The 19,826-nt window shown below is 31.1% G+C and overlaps 1 protein-coding gene across 2 annotated transcripts; it reads right to left on the minus strand.

Moving 5' to 3' along the window:
• Window positions 1-293: 293 nt before the first annotated feature.
• On the minus strand, window positions 294-17,850 carry LOC107436902 (uncharacterized). Of its 2 annotated transcripts, none has more exons than XM_087157027.1 (3): window positions 17,703-17,850; window positions 3,801-3,931; window positions 294-1,406 (listed from the first exon to the last, which is right to left on the minus strand). In XM_087157027.1, the coding sequence occupies exons 1-3, from the start codon at window positions 17,716-17,718 to the stop codon at window positions 363-365; spliced, it is 1,191 nt and encodes a 396-aa protein (XP_087013153.1). In that variant the 5' UTR covers window positions 17,719-17,850; the 3' UTR covers window positions 294-362. The 2 variants fall into 2 exon arrangements, with proteins under 2 accessions (XP_087013153.1, XP_015904217.3); XM_016048731.4 differs by lacking the exon at window positions 17,703-17,850 and adding an exon at window positions 13,253-13,836.
• Between the last annotated feature and the right edge of the window lie 1,976 nt (window positions 17,851-19,826).

The raw sequence follows: 19,826 nt of genomic DNA on the forward strand, positions 1-19,826 counted from the left end.
CTAACGTCTTCAATGAGGAACTACTTTCTTTCTATTTAAAGAATTTCTCTCGCCATTTATCTGGAGCACTGTCGGTAACTATGGTTACGAAATTGAACTATTTCAGGAAGGAGTGTGGTGTAAACATTCAGAGCAACTTTTTACGGGGATCGGTTTGAGAAATATCAAAAATTCCCGTCTCTGATAAAGGTAGAATCTAAGGAATAATGAATAAGACTGAATCTAAGGAATCAAGTGCCCACCACGTGTTGTCCATAATGCGATGAAAAATGTATTAATAGGAAAAACGGCTGTTTTTTTAAAAAAAAATTATGAACTTTATTTTTAATGTACAATAAACAATCTAAAAACAATTCATTGTTTTAACTGACACGGCATGTATTCCACGTTGTTTTTTCTCTTCTCACGAAAACAGGTTCGACAGGAGTCCATAAGTCGCAATGTAAGCAACAAGCAACGTTATTCATTGCTTTGGTAGGAATGCAATAAGAGACACCACATTTTGTACATTCATAAACATAAGATTTCTTGGATTTGGTTCTTTTTCTGCTTCGTTTACGGTGGCGCCTAGAAAATTTCCGTTTTGCTGGCATGGCAGATGGTTCATCATGTTTGGCGACTTCGATTTCGCTCTCACTTTGTTCGACAATGTTGAGGTCTCTTTCGGTTAACGATGATTTACAGTTGGTTATAGGCTGCTCACTTGAAAACAATGGATTTACCTCTGATTTTTCCTCGCTCACAACATGAGTAAAGAATGTATCGCATAAGGCAGTATGGTCTTCAACATGTTCATTAAGATTTGCAGAACCGGTGTGTATGTTATTCTTATCGGAACAAATTGGTAAATAGTCTTCTGAAGAACAAAGTGAGATACTGTCTGTTGTTGAATACGAATGAACATAAGAACTATTGTTCTGAGAATTGCTTAGCTGGGAACATTTATCATTGACTTCGTTCAAATGAGCAGTAGGACACGTGATATCGTAAGTAGAACAGTCTTGAAAAATGCTGTTGTTGAACTTACGACGCGCCAAGATGAAATTGTTCATTTCAGTGCCTTTCTGATCATCAGTAACCTCTTTTTTATCTGTTATCACCAACCAATCATCTGTTAACTTTTCTTCATTCGAGTTTTGGAAGCTCGATTTGTCTGAATTAATGCTCAGAGATTTTTCAGGTTCGTCGGAAGTATTACTATTCGGAACGTTTCGTTCAGAACTATTCGTTCGTTGTATTAATTGAGTATTTTCTTCGTTCGTTGCATCTTTTCTCTCTGTGTCAGATAAATCTGACTCGGCGTCATCGATAGTTTGCGAAGGAGAAACTTCAACTACCGTGTATTTTGGACCAGAATACTGAGCAGGTTTATTGTCTGATCCATCAAATTTTCTCTCCAGAAAACCCTAAAATAAAAATAAAGTTTTAATCAAAATGCAAATGAGAGATTATTCATTCAGCAAGCAAAAGGGCCTTAACTTCTCTTGTAGTCAATGTTACAAGAAAAATTAAGTTAGAAATTATCGTTGTTATAAACTTTGAAACGTAAACGTTGAAATTAAGTTTGAAACTTGATCATTTTGTAAGCTAGAAAATTTTGCTAGATAAATACGAGAGTGAGTCAAAAAATAATAAGTTTTCTTTAGGGACAGTCGACAGAGATGTATATGAAAGATGAAAATGGAATGAGATATTTAAGATAAGATGTGAGTTTATTTTTCCACATGATGAACAACAAGTCAAATTTTCATTTTGTGAATGATAAAATTTTTTGTAAACCGATCATAAATTACCCTTTTTTGTTCTAAACATAACAAATAACAAGTTTTGCGGGTTCGAATCCCGTTGTAACCCTGGCTGTATTTTTTGTGATGTCCTTCTCTAAATTGTTCTATCTGTCCTTCTACTTGACAAAGGTTTATAAGCCTAAATTGAGCAAACAAGCCTGCAAATGTATGTAATTTCAATAAAGCAATAACAAATTTCGAAGCGTGTGAAGAGGCTTTACCCTTTTCAAAAATACAAATAGCAGAGCTTGTTACGAAATAGAACTGATTGAACCGCTTTCCTTGCTTCGGATATCCCCTTTCTTATAAGCAAACAGAACCATTGAAACGTAAACCATTGAGGGTTACCGCTTCATTCGCGTTGTGTATTACTAAGTACGTTGAGACATTTTTCATACTGCTTTATAAGCTTCAAAAACTCTTACAAGAACAAATCAGGATTCTGCATTCGAAAGAAGCGTTGGTTCATTTGCCCCTTTCGCCGAGATTTTTTTTTCTTTTGGAAAACAGGAAACAGATGCATACCCTCCAACTTACGAGGATTTTGAAAATAATTCTTTCTAGTGGTAGCGAACCAAAGTAGAAATTTTTAAAGCAAATGGATCTCTCATAAAACTTTTATCAGAACTTAAGAATCTAGCCATATGGCCTGCACTTTTATAAGTAATAGTGGACAAGTTACGCTAAAATTAATTTTTTTAAAATATTAAGACATTAATTTTGCTACCGTTTGAAAAGAAGATTTCTGAAACTACGGAAATTCCGTAGCAGTTGGAGGGTATGCAGTTGTTACTTTCAAGTGGCGTCAGGACTTTATGACCGAGGTCCGTCCACCCAATAATTGCATAATGGTTTTTCGTTGCCGAGTGTGGTCTCGCATTGTCACCCAAACAACCTAGTGATCAGGTTACTTTTTCAAAATAGCCTCCTTCAATTTCGACAGGTTACAGCAATCTGCATATCATTGTTGTTTCAAACCTCCGATAAATCTAGCAAGAAAATTCCGGGATCAGACTTCGAGACTTGACTCCGTTGTACGCAATCACAACATCACCATCTGCTTAATTCCGGTAGTATGACACCCACCAGGGCCGGATTAAGTTTTCGCAGGGACCTAGGCCATTCAAATTTTTGGGGCCCTTAGGTTTAAAAAAAATTTCTCGTATATTTTTTATTTATTCAAATTTAAAAGTATTTATATATCTTTTCATTTAAGAAAGAATATTTAAAATTAAAATAAATAATAATAAATTAAATTTTATTAAATAAGAACTAAAAAACAATTATAACATTTTGAAAAATCATTATTTTTTTTAATTTTTTAAAATTTATTTTCAAAAAATCCATTTTAAGGGAGCCCCTAATCATTGGGGGGCCCAGGCCATGGCCTAATGGTTAATCCAGCCCTGACATCCACTAAAGTATAGCTGTTTATTGCGTTGCTGTTCTTTTTTCTGGGGAAAATCTATTTTAATATTCTTCCTCGTACATGAGGGCAAATCTGTGAACGAGAGAAATTTTGTGTTTTTGAGAACCAAGCGAATATCTGACGTGAATATTTGTTGTAAAGAATTTCCATCAGCGTCTCATTTAGTCGAGTATCTTAAAGTACGTATGGACTCACTCCTTCAGATTTGTCTTCTGTAGCCAAATCCTATAAAATAACGGAGACGTATAAAATAACGGAATCCTATAAAATAACGTTGAAAATAGGCCCACTATCCAGACTAAGACGAGTCTTGAATTCTATCGATAGTTGGCATTCTGTTTACTGACACTCTATGTCGTATAAAATCATATTTATGTATTTTAAACATGCAAAAGCTCTAATATATTATTCTATTTACCTAAGTATTTACTGAAGTTAATCATTCATGTTGGACATTTTGAATGATACTCATTAAAAGCAATGAATATTTTTGCATTGATTTACAAGTAATTTTTTTCTCTTATGCTTTAGTAAAACAAAATAGTTTTGACCCAATTGAGAGAATATGTCTATCGTAATATTACCTGATTGTCATAGACCCTTTTTCTGATAGATTTAACTATTGATGCTCGTAAAAGATCAACTGAGGACGGTATTTGTAAATCTCGATACGCCTCAAAACTCCCAATGGATTCTGATCTTGGCTTTTGATATCCTGAAAACAAAATTATTTTCAGATATGTTTCACATATTAAATTCACATATTAGATATTTTACACATGTTAAAAAAAAAAACATTTGGTAAAACGGTTGTGTAAAATATCCGTCAGCCATTTTCGGCAAAACTGAAAAATGGCGGCAAACAAAGCGATTTTTTGCCAACAATAGAAAAGTACAATCCATGGGTAAGTAACAACAGCGTATTTGGCATATAGTTTTCTATCATTGGCGTAAAATCGTGTTTAGCGCTTTTCTTTGAAATTGCCGAAAATGATCAACCAAATTTTGCTGATTTGTGAAACCTAATTTACAAAATCTTAACCAGTGTTTCCCAAACTGAGGGTCAGAACTCACCAGCAAATCATCAGTAAACTTTTGATGGGTCGCCACAGAGGATATTTGGATATATTGCCGCCACAGAGGATATATTGCCCGCGTCTTTCATAATATATTGAAAATTTTGATAAATGTGATAATATAAATTAATGAACATTACAAAGAAACTCATTATACATAATTAACCCTTTGCGGTCGTATGTTTACTCTCAGTCACCAACTCTTTTTTACATTCCTAGTCGTATGTTTGCTCTCAGTCACCACAGCAGAGATGTTAGCCACAGCTTAATGGCAAACTATTTGTATTGCGGCACCGTAAAGATGTAAAGATTGTTCTGTATGTTCAAACAGATAAACTAAAGGCGAAAGACGCCAAACTAATTATTTTTGCGACACATGTTCTAAAAAACCAGGGCTTTATATTGGAGACTGCTTTGAAAGATGCCACACAATGGAGAACTATAAAATATAATGTTTACGTAACATATTATTGTGTTTCATATGTCTAAAGTTTAAGAAAGAACTTATAAATTTTATTTTCCCCTCTAATCTTGCATATTATTTACTATTGTCCGTTCAACGAAAATTAATTTCGACCAGCATGATATCCATGTATAAACTTAATACGATCGCAAAGAGTTAAAGTGTGCAAAGTAATTCGTGACATTTTATTTCAGTTTTTTTGAAGTTATACTTCTTATGCGACTTTCAACAAGGTTGCGTTAAACGTTTAACGATACATTTTTATTGGCCGGGAAATCACGTGGAAGGATCCAGTTTTCCCTCATTCATTTCCATATTGTTTTGGTTCTCACTAGCATAAAAATAATAAAAGTCATAAATAAAAGTCATTTCTATAAATATTTTTTTTAGTTTGTTTTGATACACATATAATTGAGTATAATATAAAAAAAAACACAACTACTTCCACTTAGTAGGAATAACATTTACCATGACGCAATGCTAAATTCTATGCCACTATCCACATAAATCAATTATTAATTAAAAATCGAATATCAATTACTTTTCTTTATAATGCAATAAAATCTGGCGAGCAGCTATTTAAACGATCAAACATTTCGTTTGTTTATTTGTGGCTTGAAGTTAGGCTCGCAGAAAATGCCGTTCATGGGTTAAATTTAGTAGGAATAACACAACCTGTGACGTAGGCTATAGTATACCCAATTTAATAGGGTAGTATTTTTTATTTTCAAATTTAGTGGATAACAATTGTAAAAAATGAGTGAAAACAATCCCACAGACAATGCGACGGATTTAAGGTTATGTCAAGATACGTCTCTTGTGAATATCAATTGATTGTTTCTCTTCTGAAATTACATTATGACGCATTCACATACATTATTAATACAAATACATTTTCCAGGGCGAGACGATGAGACAACCACAAGCATTTCCACTGGTTCAAGAGGTCCACGAGGGAAAAATGCACAATATTACCGTGATTACAGAGCACGGAAGCGAGCGGAGCAGGAAAAAGAGTCGTTGAATAGAACTAGTGATCCTTCTACGACTGCTGATTTTTCTACAATTAACGTCGCAGGTTGCGAAGTTTTACTTCTTCCGCTCGGAGGGACTCCACGCACTATTTTTTTTTTCCCTGCAGACTTGCAACATTGTATGCGCGAAATTGTTATTAATTTCCATTATTAATTCATTAAAATACTTTTCTTAATTTTTCAAGTGGGTCCTTTACAAGAACATATGTTACAAAATATTACTAATTTTTAAAAATAATTTAGAATAGTTCCACCACTATTTCCTTAATGTTCGTGATAATATTTCCAAAGACGAACATATGCTATTCATCTCTAAAAATATTCAACGCCAAGTGGGTCGCTTTGCATTCTATAAAGTGGGTCGCAATGTTGAAAAATTTGAGAAATTCTGATCTAATCTAATTTAACGAAACTTCAATCCAGATGAACGAGAGGAATGGGTAAGTACATAAAATTAACAGCTCTATCCGGACATTTAAGTAGGCTTTAAAATAACATAACATCTGTGCGTGGCTGTCCTGTTTGAAGTGGGTTCGCTTAAGTTTCACTTTTTAAAAAGTAAGTCGCAATTCTCAAAAGCTTGGGAAACCATGATCTAAACCAGTGTTCCCCAAGCGGATCGGTAGGGGAGAGTGGGGTCAATTGTAACATTTTTTACTTAACTATTTTTAACTAACAAAAAATCCCATATATTATTAGTATTAATTGACAGGCGAGTCAAGTAGACTATCCTCTACTAGAAAAAAAAATAAATACCTGATTTTAAATGTTATTATATTAGTTATTAAAAATTTTTGACAGTCGTGCACTTGTTACAATTGTCCCCACTTACGGGGTCAATTGTAACAGTTCATAAATTCAACTAAAACATAGTTAATTATACATATTATCATAGTTGTGATATATTTTTTTATTGATCAAAATAGTAGTGATATTTTAGGAGTAAAAATAATAATGAGCAGAAACCTAAAGGGTTAAACTTTTAACTTTAAGGGGTTAAAAATTTTAATTTATGCTGTGAAGGTGACAAATAAAATAATGCACATGCAACATAATATGAATGATATAGGAAACTATTGGTGGTTCTTAAAGAGTTAAGTAATGGTTTGTAAACATAAGATTATTTATTTTCAGCTGTTACATTCGTCCCTTTACTTATTGTTACAATTGTCCCCAAGACGCCATTTCAGCTTCATTTGTTAAAAACAATGCTAGTTAATTAGCAAAACTAATCTTTTTTTTATTGAAATGTTAATTAAGGTGTCCACTTACATATTCGGTTACTAATTTTTATTTGTTTAAACAAAATTACTTTGTTACAATTTAATATTCTAATACCAAAAAAAGTACTTTCGGGGCGTGAAAATATCTTTTGTGATGTAACTCTTTCAAAAGTACATAAAAATGGTTGCCATCAGGGGTGTACATGTAGATTTATTAAATACACCTTGTGTGCCACCTAGGAACCAAATCTAGAACCCGATACTCGAAATTTTTGCTCTGTTACAATCGTACCCTGTTACAATTGACCCCACTCTCCCCTACTGGTCCGTGGATCAAATGGTACCGGGCCGCCTATTTTATTGTAACTGAAATGTAACTTCAGTATACCAAAATATATTTCTGATAAGGGCGCAATGTTGATGAAACATTGAACATTGAATTCGGTCTCTGAATTCTAAAAAAAAAAATTTCCATTTCAAGCGAGCTTTAACATTTCCATGGAGATAACTTCTATCAAATTATCCCTTACTCATTCCTATCATATATATATATTCATAGAAGAATTATAAAATAAAATAAATAGGATATTTTTTAATAAGAAAACGTTAAGGTTCTCTTCAGGACGCATTCCTTTACGATGGTAAATGCAGTATTTCGAAATAAAGAATAATTATCTTAAAATTCTTAAATAATTGTAATAAATAATAATTATTAATAATGATAATTATTAATAATAATTTATAATGAATAAATAAGATAATTATCCCAATTATATATGTACTTTCGTTGTCGCAGCCTAATACGCATTTCTTTGTACTATATAATTTCCTAAAGATTCTCATTAGAAATACCATATATTAAATTACATACATGATTTCATATGAATTGTATCAAACTAAGTTTTAAAGAAATAAAATAATAAAACTATTGAAACAAATAATAGAAATTATAGCTTAGTTTATTATTTTAGAAGTCATAGTTTTGAAATATCGATGCAAACAATACTTTCCCTTTAAATGTAGTGACGCAGAGAGAGCTTTAAGCTGCATAAAATCCAATCATAAGTGAAATTACAGAATAATGAATAAAATATCGATTTGGTTTCCACCATGATAATAATAAATACGAACTTATCATTATTTTTTGCAAACGCAGTATCCACCAAACATGCTGGTATTTCAAAATTTGTCATAAATGTCTATTATTTTATTCAATTCCGAAGCTGTAATTTCGAACATCGATAGAGGAAAGAGTTTTTATGGGAAATTGATTTGATCACGGAAAAAAAAAATTCTTTTTGTTTTAACATGTAATAAACTTAAATTACAATTTGTTTCCTCTTGATCTACAAACTATTTTATGCATTGCTATCCGGGTTGAATAAAAATCGCAATTTGAAAAATAAAAAATTTTTTTTTTTATAATTTAAAACCATTTTTTCTATTTAAATTAAATTCGTTAAATTTTATTTTATTTTACATTATCGAAGCAAATTGCATTAATAGTGTTCAATGCTATCTAAAAATATTATAACTAAAATTAAGTTTCTATCGGTTAAAGCTCTCAATATATTTTTAAGCTTAGAACATTTATGTTTAGTGAATTATGAGAGATTTTATGATTGTTAAATCTTAAAACAGTTTCGTTTAGCTCTTTTCTACGTTACAAAAAATTAGTAAAGTTCAAAAGCAGTAAACAGTTTAAGAAACCAACGTTCGAATTTTGCATGATATAATATTGTATTAAAAAAACAAGAAAGAAAGGAAAAAAAGCGATTGAAAAATAAATTTTATTGACGATGAAATCGGCACAACTAAAGCACATCAAAAGTGATGATTAAGTCGTTATATTATGACCTGGTTAAAAATATGAAGATTTTCAAAATCCCGTCAAAAAACTTAGAAAAAAAAAACAATAGAAAAATAAATACTTTGAAAAATGATACGTACTTAGGAGTATAGAAAAAGGAGTATAAGGCAAAGCATAGTTACGAGATAAACTTAGATATACTTACTTTGAGAAACGATACAGGAATAATACCTAGAGAAAGAGAGCACTTAGAAGAAAGTACGATAATATTGACAAAAAAGCACGTCAAAAGGGATATCTATTAGCACAATACGAAACTCGTGAGTGGTTATTATGTATTGTATTAAAAAGATCGATATTTTAAGAAACACGTGGAAATCCGTTAATAACCTACTAAAACGCAATCGAGAAGTCACTTAAATTAACTATGAACTGGACACAAAGAAAGAGCTTTAAAAGTGATAACTGAAATTCGAAATTCACGTATCATAATTTTGTTTAAATGAAAAATATTGAGATTTTTAAAACTTTGGAAATTCGTTGCGATAATAACTGAAAAAAAAGCGATAAAAAACATACATTGATTTGGGTTTGGCTCGTTAAAAAATGTGCAGGTCAAAATTTCCAATATTTCTTATTCTCTAAAATAATTTTTTTTTATTGCATTCAGGTGCTGCCGCGGGCCGCTCCTGATTCGATAATCTCTCATAAAATGTGTAAAATTTCTTTTCAAATGATACAATGGATTTATCAATCATGCTTTTTCTTGTTTGAAAATTGTATTCACTCTTTTTGTGAAATCTCAGTCTACTTGTGTGGTTTAATTTCGAGTTAAAACATGTCAGCCCAAGCAACAGAGCTTAAAAATGGTCGTAACCTTAAAAAATTGGGTTCTTTTTAATTTTTTTATTTGGCTCATGCTTTTTCTCATGTCAACGGAGAATATTTGATAGAGGCCTGAAATTCTATAGAACTTCTCTTCTAAGATCTAGTAATACATGGAACAGATATTTCCACGTTTAAAGGGGAGAATTTCCCTCATTAAAGATAGTTGATTTTTTTTTTCCTTCCCTTTTTTGTCTATCTTTTTTAATCATTACTCAATCAATAACTTGTAATAACACTCATATGAGTTTCCTAATCCCCTTTATAAAATTAGTACTACTTATATTTTTCTTGAAAAAAACAACACATTTCTCGGAGAAAATTTTGGTCGCAGACCTCACCAGACGGAAGAACAAAGAATCAAATAGATCATATTGCAATTAATAACAAGTTCAGGAGCTCACTAAGAGACGTAAGAGCGATGAGAGGTGCCGACGTTGGATCAGATCACTACTTGATTCTTGCAATATTAAAACTAAAATTAAGAAAATCACCAAAGAAGACGGGACATAAAAGAATAAGCTATGACATTGCTAAGTTAAAAGCCAAAGAGTGCAGACAAGAATTTTCAATCGCGTTGAAAAACAGATTTGAGCTGTTAAAGGAAGAAGAAAATCATGGCAACACTAAGCAATCAGAAAATGAGGTAAAAGAAAAAGTTGAAGAGACTTGGGAACATATCAAAAACATTTATTGCGACGTAGCAGAAAAAGTGTTGGGTAAAAAGAAAGGAAAGAAAAGCAAAGAATGGATTACGGGAGAAACATTAATACTAATTGAAAGCAGAAGGAAAAAGAAAATACAGATGGAAACTACAAAGTCTGAAAGATTATTTAATCGGTATAGACAGCAGTATAGTCAAATTGATAGAGAAGTAAAAAAGTCAGCCAGAAAAGACAAAAGGAAATATTTCACAGACCTTGCCACTGAGGCTCAAGATGCAGCGCAAAAAGGACAAATAAGTACTTTCTATCAGAAAGTGAAACAAATAAAAGGAAATAAACGAAATTCGCAATGTGCAGTACGAGACAAAAACAATAAGTTACTTACTACGGATAAGAGGATCGAAGAAAGATGGAGAAAATATTTCGAAGATACGCTTAACGCACACCATGTTGAAAATTCTGAGCAACTCCCAAATGTTACATTAAATGTAGCATCTACTGTAGATTTTTCTTTGGAAGATATCTCGCTGGATGAGGTACAGAGTGCCCTGAGGGCCACAAAACCAAAGAAGGCTGCAGGGAGAGACGGAATCGTGGCAGAGATGCTTAAGGCAGATTTTGAAACCGCTACAAGACAGTTGCAAAAGCTCTTCAATGAAATCTGGAGAAATGAAAGAATACCAGAACAATGGAAAGAAGCAGTAATAGTGAAAATTCCCAAGAAAGGCGATCTAACAAAATGCGAAAATTGGAGGGGCATTAGCCTACTGTATACCGTATATACTGTATACCTATACCGGGAAAAATATTTGGAAGAATAATTTTGAATAGACTAAAACATGAAATTTATGGAATTTTAAGAGAAGAACAGGCAGGTTTCCGCAGTGGAAGTGGAACAATGCAGCAAATCTTCACACTTAGAAATATCATTGAGCAAAGCTTAGAATTTAACACCTCTTTATATTTAAACTTTATTGATTTCAGTAAAGCCTTTGATTCAGTTAAGAGAGAGAAATTATGGGAAATTTTATCACTTTATAATATACCAGAAAAATATATTAACATAATCAAAGATATGTATGATAACAGCAAAGCATGTATAGAAGTAAATGGAGAATTAACTGAATTCTTTTTAGTAAAAACTGGCGTGAGACAGGGATGTGTTTTATCGGGATTTTTATTTATACTGGTGATAGACTGGATTATGCGAAACAGCTTGAAAGATGAAAAAAGAGGAATAAGGTGGAATTTCACAACTACTTTAGAAGACCTTGATTTTGCTGATGACATCGTACTTATTTCATCCAAATGTACAGACCTTCAACTTAAAACAGACAAATTCAACAAATATTCAAATAGTGTAAGTTTATTCATGAACAAGAAGAAAACTAAAGTAATGAGAATAAATCAAAAGAAAAATGACAAAATTAAAATCGAAAATCACGAAATAGATGACATAGAGTCATTTAGCTATTTAGGTTCTATTGTAGATAAAAAAAAGGTGGAAGTAGCGAAGATATTAGACAGAGAATAATCAAAGCAAGAACATGTTTTAAGGGATTACATAAATTTTGGAGAGAGTCAAATATTGAAATAAAGACAAAAATAGTTGTTTACAAAGCTATTGTTAGAGCAGTACTATTATATGGCGCAGAAACCTGGAAACAAACTAAGATCGAAATACAAAAATTAGAAACCTTTCAAAACAAATGTTTAAGATTTACTTTTAAAATTTTCTGGCCTTACAAAGTATCAAATCAAAATCTATTAAAGAAAGCTAAAATAAAAACAATCGAAGATGAAATTAAAAAACGAAGATGGAGCTGGCTCGGACATATCCTTAGAATGCCCAAAGAAAAAATTTCATCTGTTGCGCTTACATGGGCCCCTGATGGTAAGAGAACAAGAGGAAGACCCAGACTTACCATCCAGCGCATGTTTTTGGGCGAATTAAAAGAATGTGGAATATCTGGCTGGGAGGAAGCAAGATCTATTGCTAAAGACAGGAGGCGTTGGAGGGATATGCTAGAGGCCTTAAGTGCCCAAGGCACGTAGAGATAAGTTAAGTTAAGTTAAGAATGAGGATTCGAAAAACATAGATGTATGTACAAACATTGAGTCTTCCTAATTTTTCCAAGTGAAATCGTCAACTGCCCTAGTCTCTGTTGTTATCTTGAGGTAGGTTTACTGGTTGCCCCGAACCAGTATATTATAATTTTTATTGCTTTTTTTCATTTGTGAAATATTATTTTTATGAGTATTTTTACATACATAAATTTTTTTAAAAAATGCGCGTCATAACCAATTTTTCAGTTAGTTGCCAAGTTCTTATTGACTATTAAAACTGATATTTTTTTCAGTATTTTTTTTTTAGCTAGGAGTTTTTGTGCCCTCATGTAACCATCTCGTGTTATAACATCCTTCTTCGCCAAGCCACGTGGCGAAACCTGTATTAACAATAAAAAAAAGTTGCCACATTACTACGAATAATTCTTTTAGTTATCCAAATCTTATTAAACTAAAGCATTGCTTTAAAAAATTTTAATATACTTTTAGCCATATGTAAATGTTTTCGGTATATTTGTGCACTCACAAAATAAAATAAAATGAGTGAAATGATATGAAATGGAACTCAGTACAATAAAAATATTAATAATTTTTAAGAAACTGCAACCGAATTGGAATTCCATGGACAAAGATATAAGTTAAAAAGTTCTTCAAACTAAAAAGTTTGAAAAAGACTGTTAGAATGCACTTGTAAAAAAAACCGTGAGCCTTTCACACCCTTGCAATAGCCACACCTTGATAATTACTTGACATTTACAAAGGAATTATCATTAAATGCTATTAATTGGGGGTAAATATAAGAATTCGACTCACCCATGAAATCTCGGAGACGGTTCAAAGCTTTTTCTTTATCACGTTGCACTTGATCTTCATAAATAGACTGTGAAGGAACACTGTGCAAATAATCATCGTTATTAACGCACATGTTTCCTATTAATTCAGCAGTTTCATCGACTTCAGATTCAGCATTCTCAATAAATTTTTCAATAGCACATTGCCTTTCTTCACAAAATTCATTTTCTTGAGCTCCATTATAACTTTCATTTAATGAAGATAGCTTTAAAAAGCGACAAATCGTGGACCGAATCTCGCTTCTCCAGAAGTCATGGGTAACTTTTTCGCTATCAGATAAACAGTTGCGATTTTGAGATTCAAAACCCATGGCGAGCATGTTCGCACCTTCAAAAATTGAAGCACCAGCACTTGTCATATAAATAGTTTTGTTTGTTGCTAAAAATTATAAGTGCCAAAGACCATGATCATAGGTTACTTTTCTGCTCTTAAGATCGCCTCTCGTACTACGTTTACTATATATTATATTCTTTGACTTCTATGCCACCGGAAATACACAACAATGCGTAAAATACATTCCCGATAAGCCCATTATTATCTGTCTAAGGAAAAAAGACTGGTCATAACCAGTTGACCAAACTAATTTAAGTAGGGGTGTAGGGTATAGAACGGACAAAATATCCCCTCTTTGAAATGTGCTATTTTGTTTTCAATATATTTTTTCTTCAAATTTTGTATTTTTGCTGGATTTTTATATCGTTTTGAAAGACGTATAATGTATATATCAAGATGGAAATGAGCAAAAAATGTTAAGAAAATTGTTTCAATGTGGTTTGTGTTCGGAAAAATTAAAACATCTAATTGCTACAAAGACTTATAAATAGTAATAAGAATTATTTTCCTCTTTTCCGTTTTATTTTCACCATTGCTATCAAGTAGAGCCCTGAAAGCTACTATATATCGAAATGAAACTTCATAGATATTTTTTTTCTATATCTGAATAAAGAACACGTGGTCAAAATTTGAGACATCTATATTTGTAGTCAACTTTTATTTAGCATAACTTTCAATAGGAGTAATTGTCCTCTAATTATTCTGATAATAAGAAAATATCGAACTGAAACTTTTTTTTAGTTTTTCTATTTATTTCATAGAGAACATATGGTCTAAGTTATAGCATTTTTATAAATTTTGCAAATTACTCTTTACGATTGATTCTTTTAATTTTTAGCTATCGCAGATACATCAGGAATATATACTTCGAATAAAAAGGTTTTGTACGTACACTGCGCGAAAAAAAAAATAGACTGACTTCACTGAATAACTTCTGATCTAATGATCGGGTGGTCACGTTCTAGAACTCAATCTTAATGTTTCAAAAGGGTGACTCAAATATGCTAATTAATTAGTGCAGAGGATACTTTAAGTTACTAACACGACTTTTTTTGAACTCGATTTCTCAGGAGCTATTTGACCGACTTCATTCAAATTTTGCTTTTGTAAAATTGCATTATTTAAAATTTAAAAAAATAGTATACAGTGTTATTCAAGACTGTCCGTTCTTTTACGTTGCTCACTGTACGGTAGTTAAAAAAAAAGGGAGAAAGAAAAAGTGAAATTATAATTGGATTTGCACGTGCGGATAGGATGAAATCTGATTCCAGGAATTAGCTGTTAAGCAGGCCAATTATAGACTTGGCAAGAAAGTAATTTCAAATTTTTAGATTGAAATAAAACTCTATGTTTTGTATACAAAAGATAAACATTAATTAGTCAAATATCTTCCATTCCGATCCATGAACTTTTGCCATCGTACTGGTAATTTCGCGATTGCGTGTTTATGGAACTTCTGTCCCTTGCCTTTATTTTACCATAAAACCAAACCAAAAGTGATTTGAGGTCATCGCTAATACGGAAATTTTTAACGTTTAAATAGTTTTGTTAACATCGATATAGAAAAAAATTCTATGGGTCGGAGCTATATGAGGAGATTGCGAATTCGCATGTTCCTCCACAACATTACGAAGCATCCCACATTTTTAGCAACACGTACGCAAGTACTGGAGTTTGGTCGGGAACTGATGTCATATCCCCCATATCGGATTATCATTTATTTCGAAGTTTACAAAACTCGGTGAGCATTTATGTAATAACGATGAATGGTAAACATTTATGTAATAACGATGAAAATAGTACACATTTATGTAATAAGGATTATCTCAAATTGCCCTCGGTAGAATTTTTCTCTGATAAGGACCATAAGTTATATAAGCGCGGGATTATGAAATTACCAGAAAAGTTCTTCGAATAGAATGGAAGATATTTAACTGTTTAAAATTCATTTTTGTGTAATAAAAAAAAATTGAGTCTTATTTCACACTAAAAAAATCGGAAATTACTTTCTTGTCTATAGGTGTAGTGTGAGGGGGAGGGGCACACTTTTTGTTTTTAGAAAATTATTCGTCTATTTTAAATGTTATGCATACATTTATGTGTGCATACATTTATGTGTACATACATTTAAAAAAGAAATAAGCATAAATAAATGAAACTAATAAAAGCATAAACAAATAAATTAACAGTTTTCCAAAAACAAAAAGTGTGCCCCCCCCCTCATGCTACATCTGTGTATCGTGACAACCCAAAAATTTGTATAGTTGACACTTGAAGTTAGGAAATCAGAAAGCATGACACATACTTTCTCTGAATTAACAAGATGAGCCGTCTGAATTTAGCACCCTGTTATGTTAATTTTATTGTTTTTGCATTTCGTCAGATCTCGAAAACTTTTTAAGTGAATTGAAATATTTTTGCACTCAATCTTAAAATTCATTTAGCCAAAAAAAGAAAAAAAATATTAAAAAGCCGTATTTTTAAAATTTGATTTCTCACAAACTGTTAAATTTTTTTTTTCATTTTATGTTTAAAATTACACTCCTTAAATTGATATACAAATTTGCGTACCACATAAAAAAAAAAAGAATTTTCCCTAAAAATGTTCACATACAATTATAATATTCGCTTATCCAAAGACAATTCCAAGTAAAAAATAATTTCTGGTAATTAACTATAACTTTTTTATTAATTGCTTGAAAAGTTCTTCAGATGTAAAAAAAATGCGTAAAATGTGAAATTAACATGAAGGACTCCAAACTTTCGATCACTTTCCTACTACCTAAACTATTGGGAACATATTTTCACGATTGCAAACCCCCATATTTTAAAACATCGTTTGCACTAATTAATTAGCATATTTAAAGTAAAACTTTCGAACGATTAAGATAAAATCATGAGTAAAACTTTCTCGCAACAGCTCATCGTGTGCCTGGAACGTTACGGAGGTTAAAGCTTTAAAATTTTATGGCCAAAACGGCATGATTGTGGTAATGTGGCCACCATTGTCTTATTTCCCTGACAAGCTGGGTGTGTTTCAAGCCGCCACTGGGGATCGAACTTCTATCCATCATAATGCCTTATCCAAATATCCATCACGGCTCAAGATTTAGTCCTAGTTCGTGAAAAACTAATCATTAGATCAAAAGTTATTCAAGATTTTCGCTTCTTTTTTATTGCGCAGGTTATATGTCCCTATATTTTGTTAACACTAATCTGTAAATTTTATTTAAATTTAAAAGAAAACTAGTGGCCACTAGATGGCAGTAGTAATTATGTGCATATACACAGATGATTTTGTAACAGAGAGCGTGAGAGTGCGCGCCAAGTAAGCCAGACAGGTAGAACGATATAACAACCTATTATAATAGTTCTGTAAATATAGTTCTTGTAAATAAATTATAAACATGTTAAAATAATCAAACTCTTACTTCCTTCCCCCCCCCACCCGAGCTACAAGACACCTGACATAGCCAACAATTTTTCGAAGTTAATTTGAAAAAAAAATTGAAAATTAATTTAAGCTACTGAATCAACAATTGTCAAAAAGTGTACATTTTTAACGTTTAAACTTTTATACATAAAAAATAATAAAATCCATCTTTCTTATATTATTTAACAAAAGGACGTTTGCGAACAAATAAAAAAATTAGCTTTAATGTTTCATGATTTCTTTTAATTTGTTATCCTTTTTTTTAAATTTTCTAAAAAGCAAATATTCTAATTAGCAAGAAATATAAGTTAACAACAGCCTTAAGATTTAAAAAGCAAATTTCGCAATCAGTTCATGAATTGGAGCGAGTTTAATATGACACGTTACAAGTATTATTTAAATCGAATTTAAAGCACAGTTTAGAATTATTAAATTTTAAGGGGAGGGAGAAAGCTTCCCTTTTAGCCCCCTCAAATAAAGAACCATACCGCAAAAGAAAAAAATGAAAATTACAATTTATAAATTTATTATAAATAGGTTTCTCATCTAAAATACATTGACTCTAAAAGAATTATATTGTAGATCATTAAAAACATAAATTTTTCCTCTTTAAAGATGCATATGAGACAAAAAAAGTTCTCTTACCTCCTAAGCATGCCATTTAATACAAGCGACAAATTCTAGAAAATGATTGTGCGCTTTTGATAGTCCAGCGACATTAGTCATTGCTCTAAATTTTCCAGTTCCAACTTACTTATCTCATTTTCATGCTTATCATTTGATAGTATACCTACTTCAGTAAAAATATATACCTATGAAAGCAGATAATACTAGATTCTCACTTTGGAGATAATTGTTTATGATATCAGATTTCTACAAATCCGATTAAATGACATTATAAAACTTATTAACGAAATCAACTTATTCTCTCCTGTTTTCAACTGTAAACATGTGCAGGAAAATTCTGCTTTCACATTTTTTTTAAATAATGTGTTATAATAATGCATGCAAAGTTACTAACTTAAAATGTGCCTTAACTTACTATTATAAGGTGTCTAAGCTTACCAACGAAATTAACTTATCCTTTCCTATCTTCTACCGTAAAAATATCCCACGGTGCAAAAAAATTTTTGCATTCTAATTTTCTATAAATAATGCGTTAAAACTAGCTTTCAAATTTATTAATAAAATAAACTTATCCTTTCTCCCATCTTCCACGGTAAAAATATCCCGTGGTGCAATTAAATTTTGCATTCTAATTTTCTATAAATAATGCGTTATAATCAGCTTCTAAACTCTCTAAGAATTTAACTTACGCTCTTTTATCTTCTACTGTAAAAATATCCCATTGTATAGAAAAATTCCACATTCATATTTTCTATAAGTAATGTGCTAAAATTAGCTTCTAAACTTACTGACAAAATTAACTTATCATTTCCTGTTTTCTACTATAAAAATACCCCGTTTCGCAGTGAAATTTTACATTTATATTTTATAAAAAGAATATATTAAAATTAACTTCTAAATTTACGAAATTGACTTATCCTCTCTTCTACTGTAAAAATATCCCATTGTATAAGAAAACTCTTCATTCATATTTTCTATAAATAATTTGTTAAAATTAGCTTCTGAACTTACTGACAAAATTGACTTTTTTTTCCTGTTTTCTACTGTAAAAATACCCCGTTTTGCAGTTAAATTTTGCATTTATATTTTCTAAAAAGAATATGTTTAAATTAACTTCTAAATTTACGAAATTAACTTTTCTCTCCTGTCTTCTACTGTGAAAATATACCATTGTATAGAAAAAATCTACATTCATATTTTCTGTAAGTAATGTGCTAAAATTAGCTTCTAAACTTACTGACAAAATTAACTTTTTTCCTGTTTTAATTTTAAATTTTCTAAAAGGAATATATTAAAATTAACTTCTAAATTTACGAAATTAACTCATCCTCTCCTGTCTTCTACTGTAAAAATATCTCATTGTATAAGTAAAATCTGCATTCATATTTTCTATAAATAATGTGTTAAAATTAACTTCTAAATTTACTATGAATAATTTTTCTATAGACCCACGCTGAAAGAGAAAATTTTTAAGAGCTCTGGAAGGTCAATAGCGATGACCTTGCATACAAATTTGTTAATTGTTTTCAAGCATAAAAATACTTTAATTTGAAAATAAGCATATTAGATTTTCTTCTTAGAATATTATATTTTGTCCAAAAATATCTGCTTTTGCAGCTCAGCAGAAATTACTAAAAGAAATTACTATTATCACATGATTGAGAATGCGTAAATATTCACCTTGTAGTGAAGTGGCGGGAATTTATGCAGCTGTTAAGCGGTAAACAATACCATATTTCCCTCTTGTGTTACCGTTCTTTGGTATGTGATATCTCAAGTAGAATTTAGGAATGGCGTACATTAATGTATTTTTATTAAAGATTAAAAAAATTTCCTTATCAAGTGAAATTGATTTGATTCACATATATAAATCGAGTCAACAATACAACAAAGAATAAAGATGATGAATACTACAAGTGAGAGAGAGAGAGAGAAAGTTTATATAAGCTATTTTTATCATTTTTTTCCCCCGATCAACATAATCACTTCAGAACTGTCCTTGACAAAATGCCATCCGATGTTTCAAGTTCGAAAAAAAAATTTAATTGTTTTTTTTCTTCTTTTCTTTTTAAGTTTATTTTAATATTTAATCGAAGTACAGCGAGTTTATTTATTTGATTTAGAGGACATATGTTAAATATT

Source organism: Parasteatoda tepidariorum, chromosome 2 (assembly GCF_982258835.1).
Source record: "Parasteatoda tepidariorum strain Cologne lab strain chromosome 2, Ptep-v5.0, whole genome shotgun sequence".
Lineage (NCBI taxonomy): Eukaryota > Metazoa > Arthropoda > Arachnida > Araneae > Theridiidae > Parasteatoda > Parasteatoda tepidariorum.